The 22,423-nt window shown below is 37.6% G+C and overlaps 1 protein-coding gene across 5 annotated transcripts in view; it reads right to left on the minus strand.

Moving 5' to 3' along the window:
* Nucleotides 1–22,423, minus strand: part of RALGAPA2 (Ral GTPase activating protein catalytic subunit alpha 2) — a 197,857-nt gene that overhangs the window by 70,342 nt on the left and 105,092 nt on the right. For all 5 annotated transcript variants that reach the window (XM_068940778.1, XM_068940776.1, XM_068940781.1 and 2 more), the window contains 11 exons: nucleotides 21,389–21,517; nucleotides 20,061–20,119; nucleotides 17,860–17,968; nucleotides 17,291–17,401; nucleotides 16,861–16,929; nucleotides 16,553–16,690; nucleotides 15,781–15,964; nucleotides 9,980–10,751; nucleotides 9,438–9,509; nucleotides 8,276–8,399; nucleotides 5,251–5,406 (listed from right to left, as the gene is read on the minus strand). In XM_068940778.1, coding sequence (XP_068796879.1) covers nucleotides 5,251–5,406; nucleotides 8,276–8,399; nucleotides 9,438–9,509; nucleotides 9,980–10,751; nucleotides 15,781–15,964; nucleotides 16,553–16,690; nucleotides 16,861–16,929; nucleotides 17,291–17,401; nucleotides 17,860–17,968; nucleotides 20,061–20,119; nucleotides 21,389–21,517 — 1,923 coding nt within the window. The remainder of the gene's footprint in view (nucleotides 1–5,250; nucleotides 5,407–8,275; nucleotides 8,400–9,437; nucleotides 9,510–9,979; nucleotides 10,752–15,780; nucleotides 15,965–16,552; nucleotides 16,691–16,860; nucleotides 16,930–17,290; nucleotides 17,402–17,859; nucleotides 17,969–20,060; nucleotides 20,120–21,388; nucleotides 21,518–22,423) is intronic.

Here is a 22,423-nt window from a genome sequence, read left to right on the forward strand (position 1 = left end):
CTAACAGCTCAAAATCTTGCAAACATCCTAGAGCGGTAAGAAATTACTACCGTAGCTACAACCCACACGGCATGGCGATAATGACACTATTTTATGCTCGGTAATGGATTGAATCCTGCATTCTTAATCATTGCATTTATAAGGTGCAGTGTTACAAAGACCAAATTGCTCTAAACCAAAAATATTTGTTCTTGAAAGATCATTTCTTTGAAAAAAACCATCAGGATAATCTTATCAGTGACAACCTACCAGCTGCTAGTTTCCTTATCGCTCATTAAAAATACAAGTTATATGGCAGATTCGATACCCCGAAGGAGGTAAGCAAGCGAGTTTTGATTATAGGTCCAAAGAAGCACACGCAATGCACACTGAGCAAAGATTTATGCTGGGCTCTCCATATAGTTGGGAAAAAGGTGGGGGGAAAAAAGAAAAATCCTCAGGGGGGAAAAAAAAAAAAATCACAAAACAGCTAGATAATATGGTATTTAAAAAAAAAAAGATTTTTTTAAAATTTCTTCCTGACTTGAATGATCTCTCTACAAATACCCAGCGAAGGAAACTCTTTGCAGTGTCTTTCCCTCCCCAAGCTAGCCGAAAGCGTGATGAACGATCAGCGTAAGGCCACTTCACTCGCATGAACAAAACGCACACGCTTTCGACTGCACGTGTTCGAGCGCAGCGATTTCTCGATGGCTCAACTTGCCTGAACAATAAAGAGAGGGAGCTGGGATCACTGTATAGTTTCGGACTTGCATTACGCTCTCATCAATCACCTCTGCGCTGCGTTCCCCTCCGCCCCGGCCTGCGCTTCAGGACGCACCGAGGCGCTCGCCGAACAAACGCTCGTTTTTCAAGCCTTACACAAAAGCTCGGCGCTCGGGCCCTAGCCGCGCGCCACTTCTGCTCATTCACTTGAGTAAATAGTTTTAAAGGCGCTCTGCTGCAGCCGGGCTGCTGCTGCCTGCCAGGCAACACGCCGCGGCTGACACTGGTCATGGTACACACCTAATAGCCTGACCTCCTTTTCCTCCTAATTGCATTACATAGCCAGCTGGCTCCAGAAAGGAGTCGTCTGTTTGACTGAAGAATTTCTGCTTTTGGGTAGGCATGGCTGCTACTTTTACTAAGTAACAGTCAGGCCTGACATGCCCATTGTTTGCCTGACAGTGTGCCCATCCTAAAATCTAAGTTTTATTTGTAAATTAACCAAGAAACTTCCTGCCAGAGCAGTGCTGCCTGGAGACTGATAATGTGTGCCTTTCATTCCCTTTCACTCTTACTGTATCACTGCCAATTTGTTTTTCTGCTGCTCGCCAGCCTTAGGCTATAAAAGCCTTGTAAGACATAAGTGCAATTATAGTCCTGGAGTCAAATGAATTGGACAAATCCAATAGCACAGCTCTGTCCCCACTTTGCAAACCCCTACAGCAGTTAGATTAGCTGCTAAAAATCTAATCTAGCTCCAGCTAACAAATTTCTGCAGCGAAGGAGCAAGAGTTCAGTATGGGGTTGCAACTGGATTTCTGAATTGAAAAAGTTCTGCTATGACAATGGGGAGAAGATGGAATAAATCACTTAAAAATTCTGCAGCTCATTTTTAAACTGTTAGGTACAATTTAGTTAGAACAAGACAGGGGACTGTAGGATGCTGTTACTGTGATTGATTTTCATTCTTGCTACAAGACATCCAGATAAAAAAAGTTTAGAACTAATGATGCTGAAGCCTACAGCAGCAAAAGACATCAGCCGAATTTTGATTATTTCACTAGAAAACTTTTTTTTTTTTCCCCCTCTCAGAGCTAAGTCTTATTTGGAGATACACATATACATATATATATATATTTTTTGAATGAGCAATAATATATGTCAGCATATAAAAGAAGACAAACTGCAGATTACTGTATCGCACAAAAATAACGGGCCAAATTCATCCTCAGTGGAAGTGCACTTATTCTGGGGAATTTATACCAGAAATGAATTTATCCTCCTGTGTTCAGTGAAAGTAAAGAACCATAACAACATATTTAAGTAAAATTACTGCATCTGCTTAATTCCACAGCCCACAGAATTTATGGCCTGCTGTACTACTTCCTTGGCCAGCAGGTGGTAAGACCTTCTGTTCAGCTCTGGAGCTTGCTAGCCAAGCAAACTGGTATTGAATTCTTTTTGCCTTTCTGTTGGCAAAATAAGCAGAGAAGAAACCACAGAAAGGAAATACAGGCTCTACAGATAAAAGGCAGCTCAGATTACTGTATCTCAAATAGGTTCATGTATCCATGCAAGCCCATGTGATGGAAGACCAAAGAGAAAAAAAAATTATGGCCTCCATCTCATACTGAATGGCAACGTATTAGAAGTTTCCCCTTCCAGTAATACTGTTTTCTAACATCATCATATATTTCCATTGCAGCAAAAAATAAAATGAAGCAGATTCTAAGTGGCAACATAGCAATTCACCTTCCCCCTACATACTGTTATGAAATAGAAGTATTACCAGAAATAATATAATCTTCTTCATCATAAGAGACCCAGACCTTAACATACTGCTCCATAAATGTGAGACGAGAACTTAGGTCCACCATACGCTACCTTTTCAGTGAGCTCACGGAACCATTAAAATACTTTTAATAATGTTGAGCGGCACCAAGATCTTGGAAGGACCTTTCCCCGCTGGGAGAAGCATGTGCAAAGTTGCATTTGAGCACAGCTCTCTTAATCAGGTATTGTATCATTCACCCCGGCAATAAAAGCAGGTGGGCGAAACGGATACATTCGCCTTCTGTTTAACGCGAGGCACATGCCTCGTTTCCAGCACTTGTGCCAGTTGTGGTCTGCACATGGAGAGGTTGCCAAAATCAACATGGCACTTCTCTGAACTGAGGAATTTCACTGCTAAAGCATCAATGTATTTGCCTGCAAGTGCACGGCCTGCTTGCAGCTAAGATTCAGAAGTGAAATTTTGAGAAATGGGTGCTTCGGATTTTATACTTAGGGTGGTTAAGAGCTCTTAAACAACTTGCAGTGTATTTAACACTGTCTTTAGAAATAGCTCGGACAGACGCTCACGCCGAAAACATTGGCTTCAAAACGAGGTCTGCTTCCTCCATCGTCACTGCCAAAGAACCAGAGAACTATCAGTCTTCCAGAAATTTTACAGTGCTTCTGAAATACATCTTGCCTCCACTCCTAGCTGTAGTTTTGTACAGTTTATTAAGTAGTATACGCTAACTTGCACAGAAATGTATGCTAGTTTACCAAAGAGCTGTGGCAAATTAAACAAACAAAGCTGATCTGTACAGATGCACAGAATACTGTATATTAAAACGGATCTTCTGGAAGTCATCTGGTCCATCCGCCCACTTAAAGCAGGGCCAGGTCTGAAAATACATTAGATGGCTCAGAGCCCTGCCCTTCTTTACAGGAATACTGTTTGACCCCTGCTGCATTCCCATTCCAATAGCAGATCTTTCTAAGTTTCAAAGCAGTTAATTTGTGGTATTTTCTGTGGATAATATGTACTGGAGCTGGCCTCATCTCCTCACCCTTCAAGACTTGGAGACTGCCAGCTACTGAACGCTTTTGCTTTTTGTTTCTTATGAAGAAATCTATGTTTCTTAAAGGCTAAAGCAAAGTAAGGGAAGACAATTAAATATAAATAAACATAGACCCTCTCAGTGGCTATGTTAATCACCAACAGGGGTCTAAGTAAAATAGACTGTTTGTAAATAAAACCCAGTTTTCCCCAAGCTCTCTCTGCCAGACTGTATTCTCTCCATTCCTAGGTGACGTATTACTCAACAGCTAGAAGATGGTATTTCACTGCCTTTGCTATACTTCCATAAAATCCAGGAGATATGACTTACAAGGGAAGATTAAAGTAAACAACCCCAATTTGTTCTGGAAAAATAAGTCTGGGAAAGCGTGACAGCAGTTCTCAAACATGAGCAAGTCTACTGCAAAAAGAAGGGGATATTCTGTTCTCCATATTCCTGTGGAATACGATAAAAAGAAATGGGCTTAAATTGAACTAAAACAGACACAAGAAGAAATTTTCTCATGGCATTGCATTGGAGTATGTTGCCTAGAGAAACTGTAAAAAGCATTAATCATTGGAGTTTTTAACTGGAAGCTGGACAAATATCTGTCAGAGACAAAAGAAGTAAGGAGAATCTACCTCGGTACAGTGGTGTGGACTATACAGCCCCTCAATGTGTACCACAGCCTGCTTTCTCTATCTTAAAAGTACTCAGATTACACTCTTTTTCACTCCTGTGTAAACCCACTAATATGAAGATAATGAGTTGCATGTGTACTCAGAAACGTAACTTTGTTAATAGATGTTTTCTCTACGACAGATAGCATAGGGGAAAAAAAGGATTTAGCTTTACTTCTAAAGACTGGGCAAGTTTTCAGGACAAGTAATCAGGAATTCTACCCTTTGAGTTCTAAGAAAAGCATTACTATTACGGGTTTTTTTTTTGAAACTAATAAGACAACAAACAAAATTATCTGGCAATATATAGATAATTTTCAGAGCACAACTGTATCACACAGCAGACTGGATGGCTGTGGTAGCATTATTCATGCACATTAACACTCTACACAGGACAAGTTGCCAATCCTAATTAAAAAGGCAAAGATTTGGTATGCACCTAAAATCTTCTTTGACTCTAAACAGTAATTGGCAAGCACCATAATCTCCAATCACTCCTTATTAGGGAAGACAAATGATTAAGTAGTGTAACCAACAAAATTTTGGACTGGGTTCTGGCCATCTTTGAAGCAGACTCTGCTTGTCAGAATTGTGACTAACTGGATAATAGTTTTAAATATCAGCTGGCTGCTTTTAGTACTATGCTTGTCACTTCTCTTTCACTTCTCTTTTTTTTTTTTTTTTTTCCTCCTGTTATCCTTTGGAAAATTTGTCTGTAAGGTTTTATCACGCTGCATTTGTTTTTTCTGTTGTACCAAACTACAATCCTTTAGCAGGCAGACAACATACAAATGAAATTATTGCTAATGTTATTACTTATGGTGGTATTTGAGGCTACCATGGAAATGTTAATTTTATTCCAAAATCCAGAATTTAGATGCCATTTAATTCAGATAATCTAGCTGCAGAGCACCACGTGCCACAGAGTAAAGATGGCCTGCTAGGACCATTTAGTACAATCGGTTTTCAGTTTAAACCTTAATCTAAGCATGCAAAGACTACATACAATGTCTTGAAATACACAGCAAATGATTTACCTTTTTGGTCAGTGAATCATCTGAATCTGATGGCATTCTTGTAGACACATGAAAAATGATTTCCACTGTAGAGGTAGCATAATACGGTGCTGTTTGTCCTGTGCTGCCATTACGTTGCAGGCCGCCCATAAAGCCACAGTGTGTTGCAAGATCAACCTAATTGATTAAAAGGTGTAATTAGAAGAAATTAAATAATCATTTAGGTATCAAGGCTTTAAATGTGAATTTACCACTCTAGAATTCTGTAGTCATCTCAGAGAGAAACACATCTTTCTATACAGCTTTTGTAATCCTTGCCTAAGATTTCAGGATCTGTTAGTTTCCCATTCCCGTATTTGACATTTTCCAAAATAAATCTCTCTTCAGTAGTTACCCAGTGATTATCTAGAAAATTGTTATGTGGCTATCTATTTTATCTTCCTGCTAGCAAACAGTAGCAAGGGAGCAAAAGAATTCTGTCATGCCAAGCCGTTCTAAGGGCTAAGTGTGGTCTAACGAACCTGCTCAAAGCATATTCAGTGAGAAATAAATATAAAGCATGGAGAAAATATAAACAAACACAAACACTGCAGAAGAAAATGAAAATCTAAACCAAAAGAAAAAACACAGAAGAAATTATTCTGAAACACTCTTGAGAAGAAATGCCTCTCTGAAGAACCACCTGTGTCCAAAAGCTTGTCTGTTTTCCCAACTACCTCAGTCTAAGTGGAGATGCTACCTCTCCCTGAAAACCTTGCTTCACTTACATCCATAGATCATTAAATGTGCAACCACGCTTTTCCAAAAACATAAAAACGTCCATGTCATTTAGGTTACTTACACAACATCTCAACAACGCAAAGAGAAGACAAACTTTCCTGTCCTTTGCACAACAGTCTTGGAGTTGACCACACGAAGATGTAAGAGGAGCTAAAATTATGGCAATAGAGTAATTGTTTCCTACAGTTTCTAACAATCCAGAAAGCAGAAACATCAACTGCAGTACTACTTGACCATCAGAAACAGGAAGGATATGTAACAATAGTGATAACAAATTATATTATAAGGGACTGTATTTCGTGCGTGCCAAGCTAGTGACAGCAAACAAGAGAATTAGGAAGAACGACACAGGGCTGCATATATCCTTCCTGTCTGACAGGTGCCTAAAACTTGCATAAGGTGGTACTGAAAAGTAATATTCCCAACAGGTGAGAGGCACTTAGAAGAAAAAACAAAACAAAACAAAAAAAACCCCACCAGCATCAAAAAACTAACCCTCTAAAAATTAAGTACTTCATCCCCTCCGCTACTGTTTGATGAACAAACGGTCTAATGACTTTCTAGACAGGGGATTTTTAGAAACTTGACTCTCAGTTTCCTCCTCACAGTGAAGATATGCAACAGTCTCCACTATTTAAAGGAACAGAAAAAAGGAAGAATTCTTTCTTCAGCCAGTCCAGCAAAGACTCGTGGGACCTTTGCCAGGGGACAACTTGGTCATCACAGCAGTTTGATGAAAAGCTCAACAAAAACACCCACAAACTTTCTTCTCTTGGTTGAGCCAATGGTGGCTCAAAAAAACTGACCAAAAGGCAGAGAATCCTGAAGACTTAAGGAGAAAAAGCAGAGGACATACAAGACCAACAATGGTTTCAGGGATATTAAGAGGCGGGAAAAGAAGAAAAACAGGAATCTTTACTTGTTTAAAATCCTGTAGTCCTGGGATATCACTCTCAAAAGAGTTGATTACAATTTTTCTCTTTCCACCGAAAAAATGGATAAATTACTCTTGATTTTTCAAGTTTCTATCCCAGAATTGCTTATGTAAGTGACTGCAATCATCACCTCTCCCACTAGTGTCCTCTGCTGTAGATGGCTGTTTAAAAAGAAACCCAAACCAAACCACTGACTACTTTTGAATGCCGGCCTGGAAAACCAAGACCAACGCTGCCAGGCAGTTAGGAATATTCTGGTCAAAACAAGCAACTACGTGCCCGTTGGTAGCTGAAGTGAACGACAATGATTAGTCACAGTGGTTCACACGATCCGAAGTGCACGCTTATCACATCTTAATGACGTTAAATCAGGGACAACTTCTGGACTGCTGGAAGAATCAGCTAGCCCATAGGAGCCCCAAACTGAAGAGAGCATTTGTGGAAGTGAGCCCACCATTAGCTGCGCGTCAGCACCTGTAGCACGTGGGTCCTCTAAGCACTCCAGCCACTAGAACTGCAAGTTAAATCCTTCTAGTCTGATCCCTGAGAGTTTCTTGATTCCAGGCACTTAGAAACCTACCTGCCTCAGTGACATCTGAACTGGCACCACAACTGTTGGATTTTACTACAGATTACTCCTGGGCTTCTAGTAAGGGTTAATTTCTTCAGTATCTGTTCCTAGACTCTGGTCTAGATAAGGACATTTTCTAGATAAAGATGCATAAAATGTTTCAGAACAAAGGAAAACTTAAAAGCAGAGAAATTGACTTGTTCTGCTGAACTCAAACTAGTCTTCCTTACCTAATTATTTTGCCTTCCCATTTCGACCAGAAAACAGAAAGCTAAAATAACCTACAGTGTGTCCTAACTTTCAGGAAACAAGTGAAAACTTTCAGTGTTTTGCAATCTGCTAATTCTAACGCCCAGTATTTACAATAATTAATTTAATAATCAAAAATTCCTAGGTTCTTTTTTCATGTTATGATGAAAAGCATAAGTGCAGTTTCCCGCTAAAACACTGAAATCCTAAGGTGCGCTCTGATGGCACACATGTAAACTAAGCTTGCTTGAAAAAGGTTTTCATCTTCCTTATATGCCATTTTCTAAAATATTTCACTGGATTTACAGAATTCTGCTAAATAAAGTGATCTGAAAATAACTGTATCGCAAAATATTAATTAATATGTATTCAAATTTATGTTGTTTTTGAAAAACATATGCAGTTATATATGCAGTTTGTTTTCCACATACTTATTTTAATGGACTTCTGTTGATTTTCATAGGTCTTCAAATTCAATACGTTAAAGTTTGTCTAACTCTATGGCTATTACCTCCCAGCCAAGTCCAGCAACAAAATCTTCATATGCCTGGCTTCCCCTTGAGTTGGACAGTATTGAACATTTGTCTTCCTGTCCTTCTGCAATGTAAAACACTGCAATCTTGTGAGTTTCACGGCTGTAATTGGGTACAACAGGAAATGAAAAGTAAAAGAAGTTTTAGCTCAAAATTATCTTCTAAATAATCTGTCAAAATTATCTTTTAAACCATCTGCACTCTGAAAAATACGAACAAGCAATCATGTTTTACTCTAGGTGTCAGCTTCTTTTATGAATACAAATATACCACTCAACTTCAGTCACAGAAATATATTTGCACCATGTTTTTCCCCCATGATCACACTTCAGAGACAACACAGTTCGGAGAGCTGAGCAGATTCTATTCTTCCTGGGCATCAGCAAAGGAATTGATTACCAAGTTCCAATTACAGGATTAATCAAGTACATCTGTGCAACCTCACTGAAGACAATAAGACTGCACAGGTGTTAATGCCAGCATAATTTGACCTACAGAATTTTAATTATGGGGTGATGATATACGAGAAAGAAAAAACATTTATTGACTTTGAGATCCTACGTTGAGTTTTACAAGGCTTACAGTTACCGTTGGCTTGTCTGAATATACGCTGAGTGGATTTGATATGAAAATTGTTGGGATACAAGAAAAGCAGAACTCTGTGATGCTGCAGATAGTTTTCAATTAGCTATATGCCAAGAAACGAAAAATAAAACAATATTCAGAACTCTATTCTGCCACTACCTAGTTGTAAAGAAATGGATTTGAGATTGTTCTTTAAAGTATAACTCTTGACAGAAGGATCATTCTGAAAAAAATATTCTTTTGTGTGAATCTAGGCAAGGTAATCAAAATTTTCGCAACTTCTTCCCTCCCCTCTCAACTAAAGACATGGGCAGGAAATAGTCTGTTGTGTATTATTGGTTTCGTTACTTATTTTGAATTCTGTATATAGTGCCAGTGAAAATAGTTTGTCCATTCTAGCTCCAGAACTGTCTAGAAGCAAACAAACCATTTTTCATACAAATATTTGTATTGCTATCACATGTAATTTCTATTAATTCTTGGTTTGGTGAAGTACTCATTCTTTCTTTGAAAAAGCTGACCTTATCAATAGTGCGCTTAGAAAACATTACCTACCACTGACGGGAATCCAGATTTTTCAGTTCTCTCAATAATTTTGAATTTTTCTTAAGAAGATGAAAACTTTTTCTAGAAATAAAAAAAAAAAAAGATTTAAAGGACAATGCAACACAGTACAGAGTATTTTGCTGTTCAAATACCTAAGGGAAGTGAATCATAAATGCAAATACAAAATTTTACCTTTATTATAAACATTCTGCAAAAAACTATCTAAAATAACCACCGAAACGGCTATACATTAAAGGTCAAAACTATGCTCTGACTACTAACCAATTCTTGCTCTTTCTCAAGTGTGTTTGTGGAGGGGGGCTGAAGTGACAGAAGTTTCGCAATTTCCTCTGAAAATAATTAGATTGAGGGTATTCTAGACCCAGGAAAACTTCATAGAGAATTTGAGACTAACAAGTCTTGCTTGGATAATTATAAGTCACAAGAGGCAGCGACAAAGCCTGATGGAAAAAAAAAATCTTGATTTTTTTTTTTTTTTTTTAAAGTCAGAAGTGGCAACAGTACGTCTGTTTGCAAATGTCTATTCTTACCTTCTATCCCAGGAATTCATTCCCAAGTCATTTAGCAACAGTCTACAAAAATAAAACGATGCTTGTGGTTCAGCAGGGCATGGCTCTTCTTGATAGGCTACCTTCATACCAAAGTCAGAACTGCATTTAAATATATACTCTTTCTCCTGGGCACTCTGCCTTATTAGGGCTTCAGTGATTTCATTTTCTTGATCGTAGCTCATACCAAATGGTGGTGGCGATGGCTCATTTAGCTTTCGCTGGGGATGTAAAAGGCATTCAGGACTAGAGTTACCAATTTTTTCCAGCAATCTGTCAAGAGCATCTTCTCCTTCTTCCACTTGAGAAACGTCTTTTGGGGAATTAAATTGATGCTCAGGATGGCCTGAAATCACAAATGAGTTTGTTCCACTTTGCCGTGGAAGACAGCCCTCCAAAGGTCCATATAATATTCTGCCATCCCAAGAGTATTTCCCTGAGATATCTCTGACAATTACTCTTACATCTGAGGGAGCTACTGCTGGCTCAGCATCTGCTTTTTTTTCTGCAGGAATTTGAAGGTAAGATATGAGAGTACTGTCGTTAAACACAAAGAGTTGCAGGTTTGGACTTCTGAAGACTTCTGGAGACAGCTCAGAAGATTCCACGTAAGAGTTGTCATGATTCTCACTAAGAAGGCTGTGAAGAATTGCAGGACCTCCACTGAGGGGATAGTGGCTTAAGTGGTTTACGAGATGTGTCATAACCATCCGTGCAGTTAAAGGTATTAGTTCTAAGCTCCTCCTTCTTTTTTCTAAAACAATCAATAAAAAGATAATAAACAAACAGGAGTAGCAAGAGGTAATTAAAAAGTGCATCTGCTCTTTTAGAAGGCAAGTATTTTAGAAGCTTGCCTTAACTTTTTTTTCAAATCGTTCCTCTTCAAGAAAGCATTTACAATAATTTCCCAATACCTTTTTACCTTTCACACAGGTTTTGTTTTACTTTACCACGTGTCCTTTGCAATTTATCTTACAGGGACATCCAGGCAAGCAGTAACAGTTCCTGACCCTGCCTGTTTTGTCAGCAGCACAATGCTACTTTAGCTATCCACAACCTGCAAAGGATTGCTCATGAAGATGCAGCCATCATACCCACCCCCCTCCACCCCTCCCAAAAGAGGGAGCTTAACAAAGCGTCTTAAAGAGACAAGGCGTCGTTTAAGAAACTTGGATGTACTCTTCTAATGAGCATGAAACACGTCACAGATAGGCCAGGTTCCACTCCAAGAGCCGTGTTTTCTGCCACAAACAACATGGTATTGAGCCTAGATATGCTTTGGTAGCCTTCTGCAGGTGAAAGCACTTAGACAATCTTTCTGCACAAGTACCTTTGAAACAGGATGAAGTTAGGATCTTTGAGAACTCCAGGTCAAGAACATACAAGCCTCGGACAGATATTCTATTTAATTTTTCTACATGTGATCTTTGTTATATATATGTATGTGTGTAAGTGTGCATGTGTATATAAATCTATATATTTAGAAAAGACTCATGCAAAGGACAACCCACTTTTTAAACACGTCCCTTTAAATCAGTAAAGTGGACTGGCATTAGATGACTTTAGAACAAAACCTTCTCATTTTCCTCACCCTTTCAGAAGAAACGCAACGTTCCTTTGTCCTCTAAAGGACTGGTGAGCAAACCTAGCGAAAGAAACTACGATAACTGGGGAGCCACACAGCTCTTTTGGGCTCTGTCCCCAAACGTGGTTGCTATGGGGAGAGGCACGCGCAAGTTCTAACAAGCACTGCTTCGTCAGACCTCCCAAGCTGCACTCCTATCCCTGGAAAGATGTAGCGGTCACTTTGATCAGTTATATCAATATAGAAGGACAAGCAAATGCAGCAATGTTAAAAAACCCAAAATCATCATTAGCATACGCTGCATGTGCTCTTTGTGCTCCATCACTACTTAGGCAGCATATTCGTTGCTTTGTAACTTCAGAAATTACAAACGTCTTTGTTAATACTTGGCAATGCTATCTCACAAAAGTTACCGTTTGCATTCTGAAAATAATTATTATGTATCTGAAAACAAAAGACTATTTTGCATTCCCTGATAAAACACACACCGCATCTTGACAAGCTGGCTGTGATGGTTAGGTGGTTGCTCACAGCAAGCCGTTCAGAACCTCAGCTTTTCAGCGACATCTTTATTTGCTCGCTGTGAAACATTTCAGTCAGCTGCCGTCTCCGGCGAGGAGGGACTGCTGCTTAGCGCTGCGCTCTCCTTCTGTGCTTCTTTCATCAAGGCAACGCCAAGCACTGAACGCCCTCATGCAATACGCCTCCTTCCCTTGTCTAGCTCTCTGTTAGACTTTACATTACACACCAAACTGCGGCTTCATTCCGAGAAGAACAGATTTTGCAGGCACAAAGATCGGGATTATTTCCTCATATAACTGCTGTAACATAGCATCACTTGCCGTGATGTTTTGTTTCTGCAGTTGTTCTGTTTTCTGGGATTCTTCTGGGCTGCCTTTTCTAATTTAGAACACGTTTAACAAAGACGACGTACTTGATATAAAAGACAAGGTATTCTTTTGTTATCTATGAACTAAAACAAATACATTTTTTGAGGACTTAATTACTTAGGTGGTGCAGAAGTACCTGCAATACTTCAGTTTCAATCTCAACGGTATAATAGGATGCACATGCCTGTAAAATTCAGTTGAATCGGGCTGTGAGAACAGTTCGATTTCTAAAACATGCTTCATACCTCATGACATAGCTCAAAATACTGCTTAATGACTTTTAAGCAAAAGCACTGTGTCTTAACTATAGTATTTCTACAGTCATAGCTACAGCAATGATAATAAGAGATGGAAGGGCACAAGAAACAGGCAAGCGAGATGCAACTAAAGTTCAAATGACTGTTAAAGAAGATCGAGAAAACAGTATCATGGTTAAATTAATTGTAAAGGCAGGAAGACGCTTTCTGGATCCACAAAAGCCATTCCCTTCATATAACAGGCAAACATATTACAATTACTCTCATAAATTGCTCCCAGTTACATTTTGCCACCTCTTCTCCTACTGCAACGTTATTCCAGAGTTATACTGCTTTTACAGTTCGAAACCTTATAATTTCCGGTTTAAGTTTGTTCATCTGCAGTCTGTACCCATTATTATGTGCTTTTAAACAGCAGGTATATCCCTTTTCAGGCTTCATTTTGCTAGGTCCAAAAAGCCAAACTTTTTTAGCCTCCTCTCATGAAAAAGGCCCTCTATGCTTTTTCTGAATCCTCTAGCAGTGTATCTCTGTGCCTGCTCCAGTTTGAATTAATCTTTCTTGAAAACAAGCAAAACAAAGAATTTGTAGGGCACTAACATATCCAAGATGAGAAACAGCTTGTTCTACCTAAAATGACAAATGCATCTGACACGTACCTTTATCTTTCTGCTTTTCACAAAATGTACCCACTCAACAAGAAATCTGTGCAGAATAGGTCTTAATGTTTCTAACCTTTTTGTTAAAACTAAAAGTACATGTACAAAAAAAGAAAACAAGATGTAGGGCTGCATAATGGTACAGTACCATGGAAAATACTATTTCAAAGCCTCACTGCAAGTCCAACACTAGCTTGCACTTCTTCATATTGCATTCATACTTTTGATTCTTATTTAAAAATATATTTATGCCTACTGATATATACGAAATCATTTAAAATGTATGGAATTCATAATTGAATGGCCTTTGTTTCAAAGGCTATTTTTAAAAAGTGTTTGAAGTAAAGACGTTCTCTAAGATAAATCACAATTACCCCATATATGTGGAGGCATACTTTTAAGCTGATTTTAAAAAGTCAGTACCTCGATTTAAATAATCTCTTTTCATTTTGAAACATAGTGGCAGCTACTCATCTCTCACCTCAAAACTTCATTTCACTAATACCTTCATTGGGGTTTTTATTTAAAATAGCCCTGTAGAAACAATGACTGCTTCTATTCCAAACTGGAATTCCCTGACGGGATCTGCCTCCTGGATCATCTGTTTCAAGTTGTCAATAAATCACTTCTCTGATCTGTCTCTTGCTCCTTCTTGCATTTATTTTAAGATCTTGGCTAAAAATTCAAATTTTCCCTCACCTCTTCCCAATCCTATGTGAAATCAGCCGGAGTAACATATTTAAACAGCTGCAGAATTTGGTCCAAATCCTACATTTCCATCTCAATTCACTTATAACAGGTAAACTATCCAAGACAATGAAGTCATTTCTGCTCAAAGATTCAAAAAGGGCAGCTGCACATTTCTGAAAGAAGTTCAATTTGGAGTTCATCTTATTTGTTGAAACCAATCTATATATTGAATTATAAATAGTACCACAAACAAAAATGGCTTTTCAGTCTATCCTGTCTTTGTACAACTGTGTCACTATAAAGCACCATGGTTTCATCTCCTCCTGGTTTCATCCGAAAGAGCAACATTGGCAACAAATTCTAATATTCTATTACAGTGGCAACTGAAATTCATTAAGAAAACCACATCACACAAAAAAACCCCAGCAATCTGCAAGACCAGGATAAAAGTTATCAATATTAAGGACTCTTCTATGGTAGGATTTGATAATTGAATGTCAGAATGAGCAAATGCCAATGAAAATTGAGTATCAACAAATGGGGCTTTTGGAAAGTTATTTCACGCTGATCAACATTTTAAAACAGCATTTTAGGAAAAAAAAAGTAAAGAAAAAAGGAAAAATGCTATATGTTTAGATGTCAAGTACTGCACGCATTGGGAAAAGCAAGAAAAAATATGATTGCCATATCTAGGCCAGTTCATGTAAATGTTCACTGAAGAGAGGTGGTTACTAAAGAAAAAAAAAATACTTTTTTGGGTTCAGATTCTTAAAAATGGAATTTTTTTTTTTTTTAAATTAGACTGTGTTCTTATACTGCATTAAGTTCAACTGGTTAAATTACCAATTCTATTTTGTACTGATATTCTTATAAGCTAAAGAATTCCATATCACATTTTCTGTAATACAGTAATAGCTTTAAGGAGTTTTTTTGTTTGCTTTATCAAGCAGCAAAGTCTTTGGACAGTGGCAGGGCTCTGCAAACCACGTGTATCTCAGATTTCAGTTCCTCAGATAAGTTAGCATTTATGTAATCTCAGAATTTTGTTGCAATTTACTCCAGAACAGACTGGGGAAAAAATCACCTTTTCTTTGATAATTCTCTAAGCAGGAATGATTAGCTTAACAAGTACATACAAAATTCATTATCCCAATGCTACAAATAAAACTTTTCACAGGGAATATAGTGGGATTAATTTTTATATCAGGAGAAAAGTCCATTCTTCGCTCTTTGAGCTGAGGACAGTTGAGAATAAAAATTCTTTCCTCTTAATTCAGTACATCAATATTCTCCGTAGCTCAATCAACAGCAGATTCCCTTCTAAATAGACTTTTTGTGATAAATTTCCCTGACAAAACGCCAAAGATTCATTAGTATCTTGCTTAGATTATTTATAACCTAATTTATACAAAAAACAAAGACGTGCATCGAGACACTTAAGACATCTGGCAGCTTATAGGTTTCCCAACTAAACTTGGTAGATCTAGATACTATCACTGTCTGGCCTAGAAAATTTTTAACTATTTCCCTATCCTCCAACCCCGCTTTTCAAGGAATAATTATTGCTTATGTGCAGTAAGGACAAGCAAATTTGCAAGCAAGAGAAGTCACTTAGTTTTATTTCCTAGTTGCCAAATGCTGACGTGACAGTTCTCACGCTTTCTTTGTGAAATTCTCACGCTTTCTTTGTGAAATTTCTTACCCTCAGCAACAGTGAGTAGGTTGCCCAAATCTGTGGAAGAATGGCACTGCGCAGGCTCAGAATTCCTGACATTCCCCAGAGGCAAAAACGGATCATAATCACTAGATGAGAGATCTGCAAGACTCAGTACATAATGGCTTTGCTGAGTATAGGTACTGGAACCATTAACACAACAGTGCAAAACCTATGAGTAAAAGAACATGATACTGAAAAAGTAATGAAGTGCATATTAAAGTATCAATCTACAGACAACGATGAGTGACCTATCATAATTTTAAATTATGAAATCCAGCATATGCTACAAATAACATTTATGTCTAAATTCAACATTTTAAAATAACACTCACCCTTGGGATGTATTTTGTGCTTTAACAGATCAAACTTTATCTCATCCCTCTCATCCCACTCCAAACAATTCAAATATTTCTGCAAAGATTATTTTCCTGACTTGTTCTGAGCACATTACCTTTCTCTTTCCACCCTCCTCTGTGTTCCACATCTCTACCTCATCAAAAGGCTTTTCTTCCTTTTTAAAGATTCTTCGCACTAATCTTTGCTTATAACAAGAACTACTATACTCTTAACATTTTAAATCCTTAACGTCTCATCTGTAGGACTTTCGTGCCTAAATTCTGAGAATTCAGTGCCCATGATTTTCTATAGCTTCCTAAAAACGCTTCTCCTTCCTAACAGGATCTGTGAAATGCACATCTTTAAACATCTAGACTTACAGTAAATTAAATAATAAATTCTGTTCATTCTTCATACTCACCCTGTATATATAGTCCAGTAAAGGAGCTTTGGAGGTATGTTGGTCTTCAAGAACACCAGCAGACACTGGCTCTAGTAACATTTTCATTGGTAATGCCATACACCAATCCAACAAGCAAAGTAACAGTGAAACTATAAACTAAATAGAAACAAGTAATACAATAGTTAGGCAGAATCTATCAAATTCACTAAAATCTTACGTTGTGAATTTGAAAGTTTAAAATAAGACTCATGACGAAGCCATTTCATTTAATAACTGGTTCAAATAGCAAAAACAAACAATAGATATTGCTCTTTTAAGTCACATACCTTTTTATCTGCTTCCACAGAGGAATATTCAGCACTTGGCAAAAGAAAGGCAATAGTGGCCACAAGGATCTATATGAAAATAAACAAACAACATTCTAGGAAGATATTTAACTTCTTTTGCTATAAAGACAGAGCATAAGCTTCATTTGACCAGGATATGAAAAGCGTTAAATGCTCTAAAGGGCATCCAACTGCCCTGGGTAATCAACATCCAAGCCAATCTAAAAGTTTCATTAAGCATTTTGGAAATATATCAGTACAAATGAGAAAAGCACACCAGTCCCAGGGCTGTAGCAAAGAATTCATTTAACGATAACTGCAGAAGAAACAAAGAGTTTACGCTTTTGTAACTGTGAACTCATGTTGAACAAGGAATTAAGATAGCTTCTCATACAATTTCCGTACAAATATTTTAAAGAAACAAACATACTTCAGTAATCTTTCTGGATAGAGAGGATTCATACTTCTGAAGCTTTTCCCAGTAAGAAACTAGCAGCTGAAGAACATCACAGGCTACCTGAGCTACCAGTTTATTAGAAAACTGGAAGAGGAAAAAAGGTCATTAAAAAACAAAGACAATATCCATATATAATATAATGCATATAGTTTTTCTACATCCTAAATTATTTGGCATCCATACAAAATATATAAAGACATTAATGTTGCAAAATCACACGGTCAGCAATAGGAAACAGCAAACCTGACATTATATATGTAATCTTATGTTGGCCTATTGCAGTAAGAGTTAAGCATACAATCAAGCACTACTTTTGTAAAGATTTTGTATTTTTATATAGCATGCCACCTTAGCCACACCGAAGAACTTTGCCAGTCAAGAAACTAAACTGGATACTCATTTTGATTTCAAGTTAAAAAAATATATATTTTCAAGTAAATAAATATATATATATATAAATATATATAGTTGGTGAATATTTCAAAAATTAAACACTCCCTCCCCACAGCATTTATTAATTACACAGACTGTCATAGTAATACCTTTAGTGTCACACCTATGACATTTATTGCTTCCTTCACTTGAGGATGGTTTGTACGCTGCGTGAGTTCTTCACATATCCAAACTCCAAGGCCACAAATGGCTATGCACCTTTTTAAAAAGAAAAAGTATTTTCGTTAGAAGGCTTAAAATGAATGCTGTCCTCCTTAGTATTTCATTATTTTCTGAATTTATACTTTGGAAGAGAAAAATCACTCCTTAACAGGAAAAAGAATCTCAGAGGCAATTTGTCACTGACTGTTAATCAATCAGAAGAGTTGTGAGAAACAAACCAATGGCCCAGAACACCAAAGATATTTCTTCTTAAAACTCTGCGTAGATTTAACCGGAGCAGAATTTTGGAAAGGCCAAGAACTTTTAACCACTACATATCCTCCCTGGAACACCCTTCCTCTTCTCTGCCCCCCTGCCCAAGTTTCGTGCCAAGCGGGCAGACTGTGATAAAGCGCCCTTGATGCCGCAATTCTTTCCCTCCTATCCCTTCGCATTGCCCCTCAAATGATGAGTTTGTGAGGGGGGAGGAAGGGATTAGCAAACAGGGACATTCCTTGAAATCGAGGAAAATACAAGCAACTCTGTAAAAAGAGTATGTAAACAGAGTGTGCGGAATCTATTCCTGTACATAACCCTTATGAAATACCTATTTTATGAAATGCACAAAGTTTAAAGAAACGCACAAAGAAGCGATCGCTTTTCCCTTCCCTCAAGTCACACTGCAGGTCAGCTGTGACATCTTCAGTGCACAGAGTGCAACTCATCTAAATAGGGCTAAAGCGGTTTAAACTACCATACAGGAGTAATAACTTTGCTGTATAAGCACAGAAAAATACTTAGTGAAAAAGACTCCTGTTTTCATGTCATCTTCAAATGCACTCAGACAAAAACAAGAAGGTAGTGCTGCTAAGGTCTGACAGACTGTAAAGTAAAACGTCATTTGTGAATAAAATATATACTAAATTAAAATTTACTACATTTTATCTTGCTGTCATTAGGAAAAACGTCAATGAAAAAATTCTTGCCGCCTTTAGGTGTTCAGGTGGATATCCATGGGGGGAAAGGCAGGTTATTTACTTTTGGGAGGTTAGTTTCTTTTTTGTACAGGAGATAAACACAGTTTTTGTCATTGAAACACTGTGCACTCTTTTCACTATGACCCCTTAGAATAAACAGTTTAAAGGGTACCTTTCATGTACTGGATTGTAATATCTTATGTAAAGCCCTATGATTAACTATGGACATGTCTGCAAGACGTGTTGAAGTAGCTTGGCCTCCGTTAACCTGAGAAGTATCAGTAAGAGAAGTACAGAGGTCTGACTATTTTGATGGGAGCCACGCACACACATTCACATAGTGCTCTGTTGTGTGCCCTTACCAGCCTGGGTCTCCACCGGGCAGTAGGCTTCTGCTCGGTGTGCCTCTAGACGGTGGAGAAAACCCCCTGCATACCTGCTGACTCTTAATTATTTAAATAGCATCACAAACTAAAAGCCTGTAAAAATATGAACATTTCTGAGTATCTAAAATTAAATCCGATTAATATATCTACTTGAAAAAGTCAGGATACGATAAGGGCATTTTTATAGATAAGAGGACATGTAAAAAATACCCAGTCTTTATATTTGCCTTACATTTGTGAGATTATGTAATTGCCATTCAAAATCACTCTTTCTAATGAAAAAAATGCATTTGAAAGATTAGAGACCCTCCCCCCCCCCCCACACACACCGCCAAAACCTCATATAAAATTTGTTCTTTCTTAAACAAACGTAGGCCAAAGAATAACATAACAAGGATTTGATGTTCACGTAAAGGACAATGCCCCACCTCAAATTTGCCTGTACTGTGACAGAGTAAGATTAAATCCTAGTTTTTGTTTTTAATGACAAAAAAATCTTTTTGCTTGAGAAGTTTCTTTTACACGTTGATGGAATAATTACAATGCTAAAAGCCCTGTCAAAACACAGCACACTTCCTAAAGATAAAGTTCAATCTACGTCATCTCTATGAAGCTTGCAACAGACTCAAATAAACCCAATAACAGAGTCACCCAACCTATTGCTCTTAATACCTTTTCAAGCTCACGGATTCCAGAAAGAAAAAGCAATATTTTTGCATTAAGTTATTTTTATTTTTATTTGCCATCTTAGCACTCCAAATTGTTTTCTTTTACTCAATATTTTACCTTGCAGCTTCACTTGGCTCCTCTGTAGCATTCTTCAATAAAATATTGATAAGGTAACACTAAAACAATAAAATAAATTGGAATAAGCACCTTTTTCATGCATACACTTTACAGTTGTTTAATTTTGACATAGTCACAAATGAAATAAACATTACCTACAGTATTTTTACTACATGCTAATTTTCCTTCATCAAAGGCGAATTATTTGCCGATCACAGTTAAAATACACAGCCGTTTGTGGATAAACAGGATAGTTGACCTAAAAATCATCTACAGGCACCGAGACTGAAATTAATTCCTTTTCAGAGCTGATGGATATTTACTAACTACGAGTATTCAGTATGTGTTTAAGTTTCTAAGCAAACCGCATTTTGAAAAATTTAGCCTCCATTTTGCTCCAGAAAAGACACTAGATTTAGTTCTGAATCTAGATCGTTTTAACACACTTCCAATGACTCTCTCTGTGGCTTGATTAGTACTGAGTTAAGAAAGCAAGAACTGGAGTAGAGAGCATTAAATGGTTTGAATTCTCTTCTTTTTTTATGATCCCAAGTCAACTGATACAGTCAGAGATTCCTCCACAGCCTGACCTAATTTACTGCTGTGGATTAGTAGGACATCTCAAATTTACCAAAGAGCAATTGAAATTGGTGCTAGGGTGACCACTTGGACAGGTGTTAACTGCAAGTGATGTTCTAGGTAGTTTTTGTTGGGTTCTTTGGGGGGAGAGAGGGAGGGGAGATGAGGGTTTTTGTTTGTTCCCCTTCAAAATTAATATTGTGAAGGTCATTCAATTACAAAGGTTTACATTCAGTTGTACAATTAACATCTCAGGGTGTCCCAATGAAATTCTCAGGGAAAAACTGACTAAGCTGACTGTTCTGTCTAATAATGGAATTTTCTCAACGTTTTATTACAATATCAAAAGGCAAAAAATATCTCCCTTTATGCACACCCCACATGTCTTATAGGACAAGCCAGTCAGTATTGTACACAGAAACAATGAATAGACGCTTTAAATAATAACACCACCAACATTTAATGAATTGAACTGACAGGCATCTGGCTGAAAAACATAGCATTTGATCATAGCCAGTTCACTCTCCTTGAAAATAAAATGTAATTTGCACTATCTAAGCTTTGTTAATTTTATGGTGCATTTTAAGCAAAGCAACGCTTATCAAATAACTACATATAATGTGTGCAGTTGTGAGGCTTTAGGAGAAGGAGGGGTTTATTTTTAACAAAAAGTGCACAGTAAAAATAAAACGATTTAATTGTAAAAATGTTTGGCTACATAAAGATTTACTAATAAAATGTGACTTTACTTTTACATCTGCAGTTCCTGCGATGATCTCACCAGCTTCTGAAATGGGCTGCAGTAGTGGGATTTCTTGGTAGATATTTGGAAAGCAAACAAGAGAACCAAGGATGGTATGAGCCTCTGAACGGGGGGCCTAAAAAAGGAAAAGTACAACAACAGAAAATTTTTCTTTAAGATGTCATTTTTATAACTTTGTAAATTGTGAGCTTGTGGCTATTATCATATATGCCCAATATCTTCCTTCCTTTAAAGCTACAGCGGAAGTAATATTACAGCAGTGACTTGTAAGCATTTATTTTGTCTATGCTTTTTGTTGCAGTGTTATTTTGCTTTTTTCTGACTACGTACCTCACGCAAAGCTTTTCCTTCAGAACCAGTTAGATACTACTTATGAATTTCAAGTGTGGTTATCCGATTTCCTGATATCCACACTACCTTCTCCATTTCTCTCATTTCCACTTTGATATTTTTGGGAGACCCTAGTTTGACATGAGTATCAGACAAGAATCAATTTGTGGAGTTGCGCAGGCTACACCTTGGCAGTTTGCCCTCCAAGCCTGAGTCCTCTCTGCACACCTGAGCTGCGTTCTGACTGTACGACGGGATGAGATCCGGATGCACATCATCTCCCTGTGCATTTGGATTTTCTTTCGAAACAAACCCCGTAGATAAATAAGCAGGCAAGCTACAGTGTGTTCAAACAAGTCCACTGATATAGATGATTAGATGACTAAGTCTGTGAGCTGCACCACGAAATGTCTTGCCCCACAATATAGACACAGACTGCATGTTTGCAATTAAGGGTAGAAATTAGATCACTGGTTCTCACTGGAAGGTCATATTTTCATTATGTATGAACTGCAGACATAAATCAGTGCTCTATAACCAAGTTTTTAAAAATATTTTTGTACTTTATCAGTTTTGTGTTTATTCACTGGACTTGTTATCACTTCAAGTATACGTTCTGAAATCAGGATTCAGCTCTTCTATTTGCTGAGCTGACAAAGGCTTTAATCTTTTTCTTAACTTGGTAATTTCC

The sequence above is a fragment of the Struthio camelus genome, chromosome 3 (genome assembly GCF_040807025.1).
Source record: "Struthio camelus isolate bStrCam1 chromosome 3, bStrCam1.hap1, whole genome shotgun sequence".
Taxonomy (NCBI): domain Eukaryota; kingdom Metazoa; phylum Chordata; class Aves; order Struthioniformes; family Struthionidae; genus Struthio; species Struthio camelus.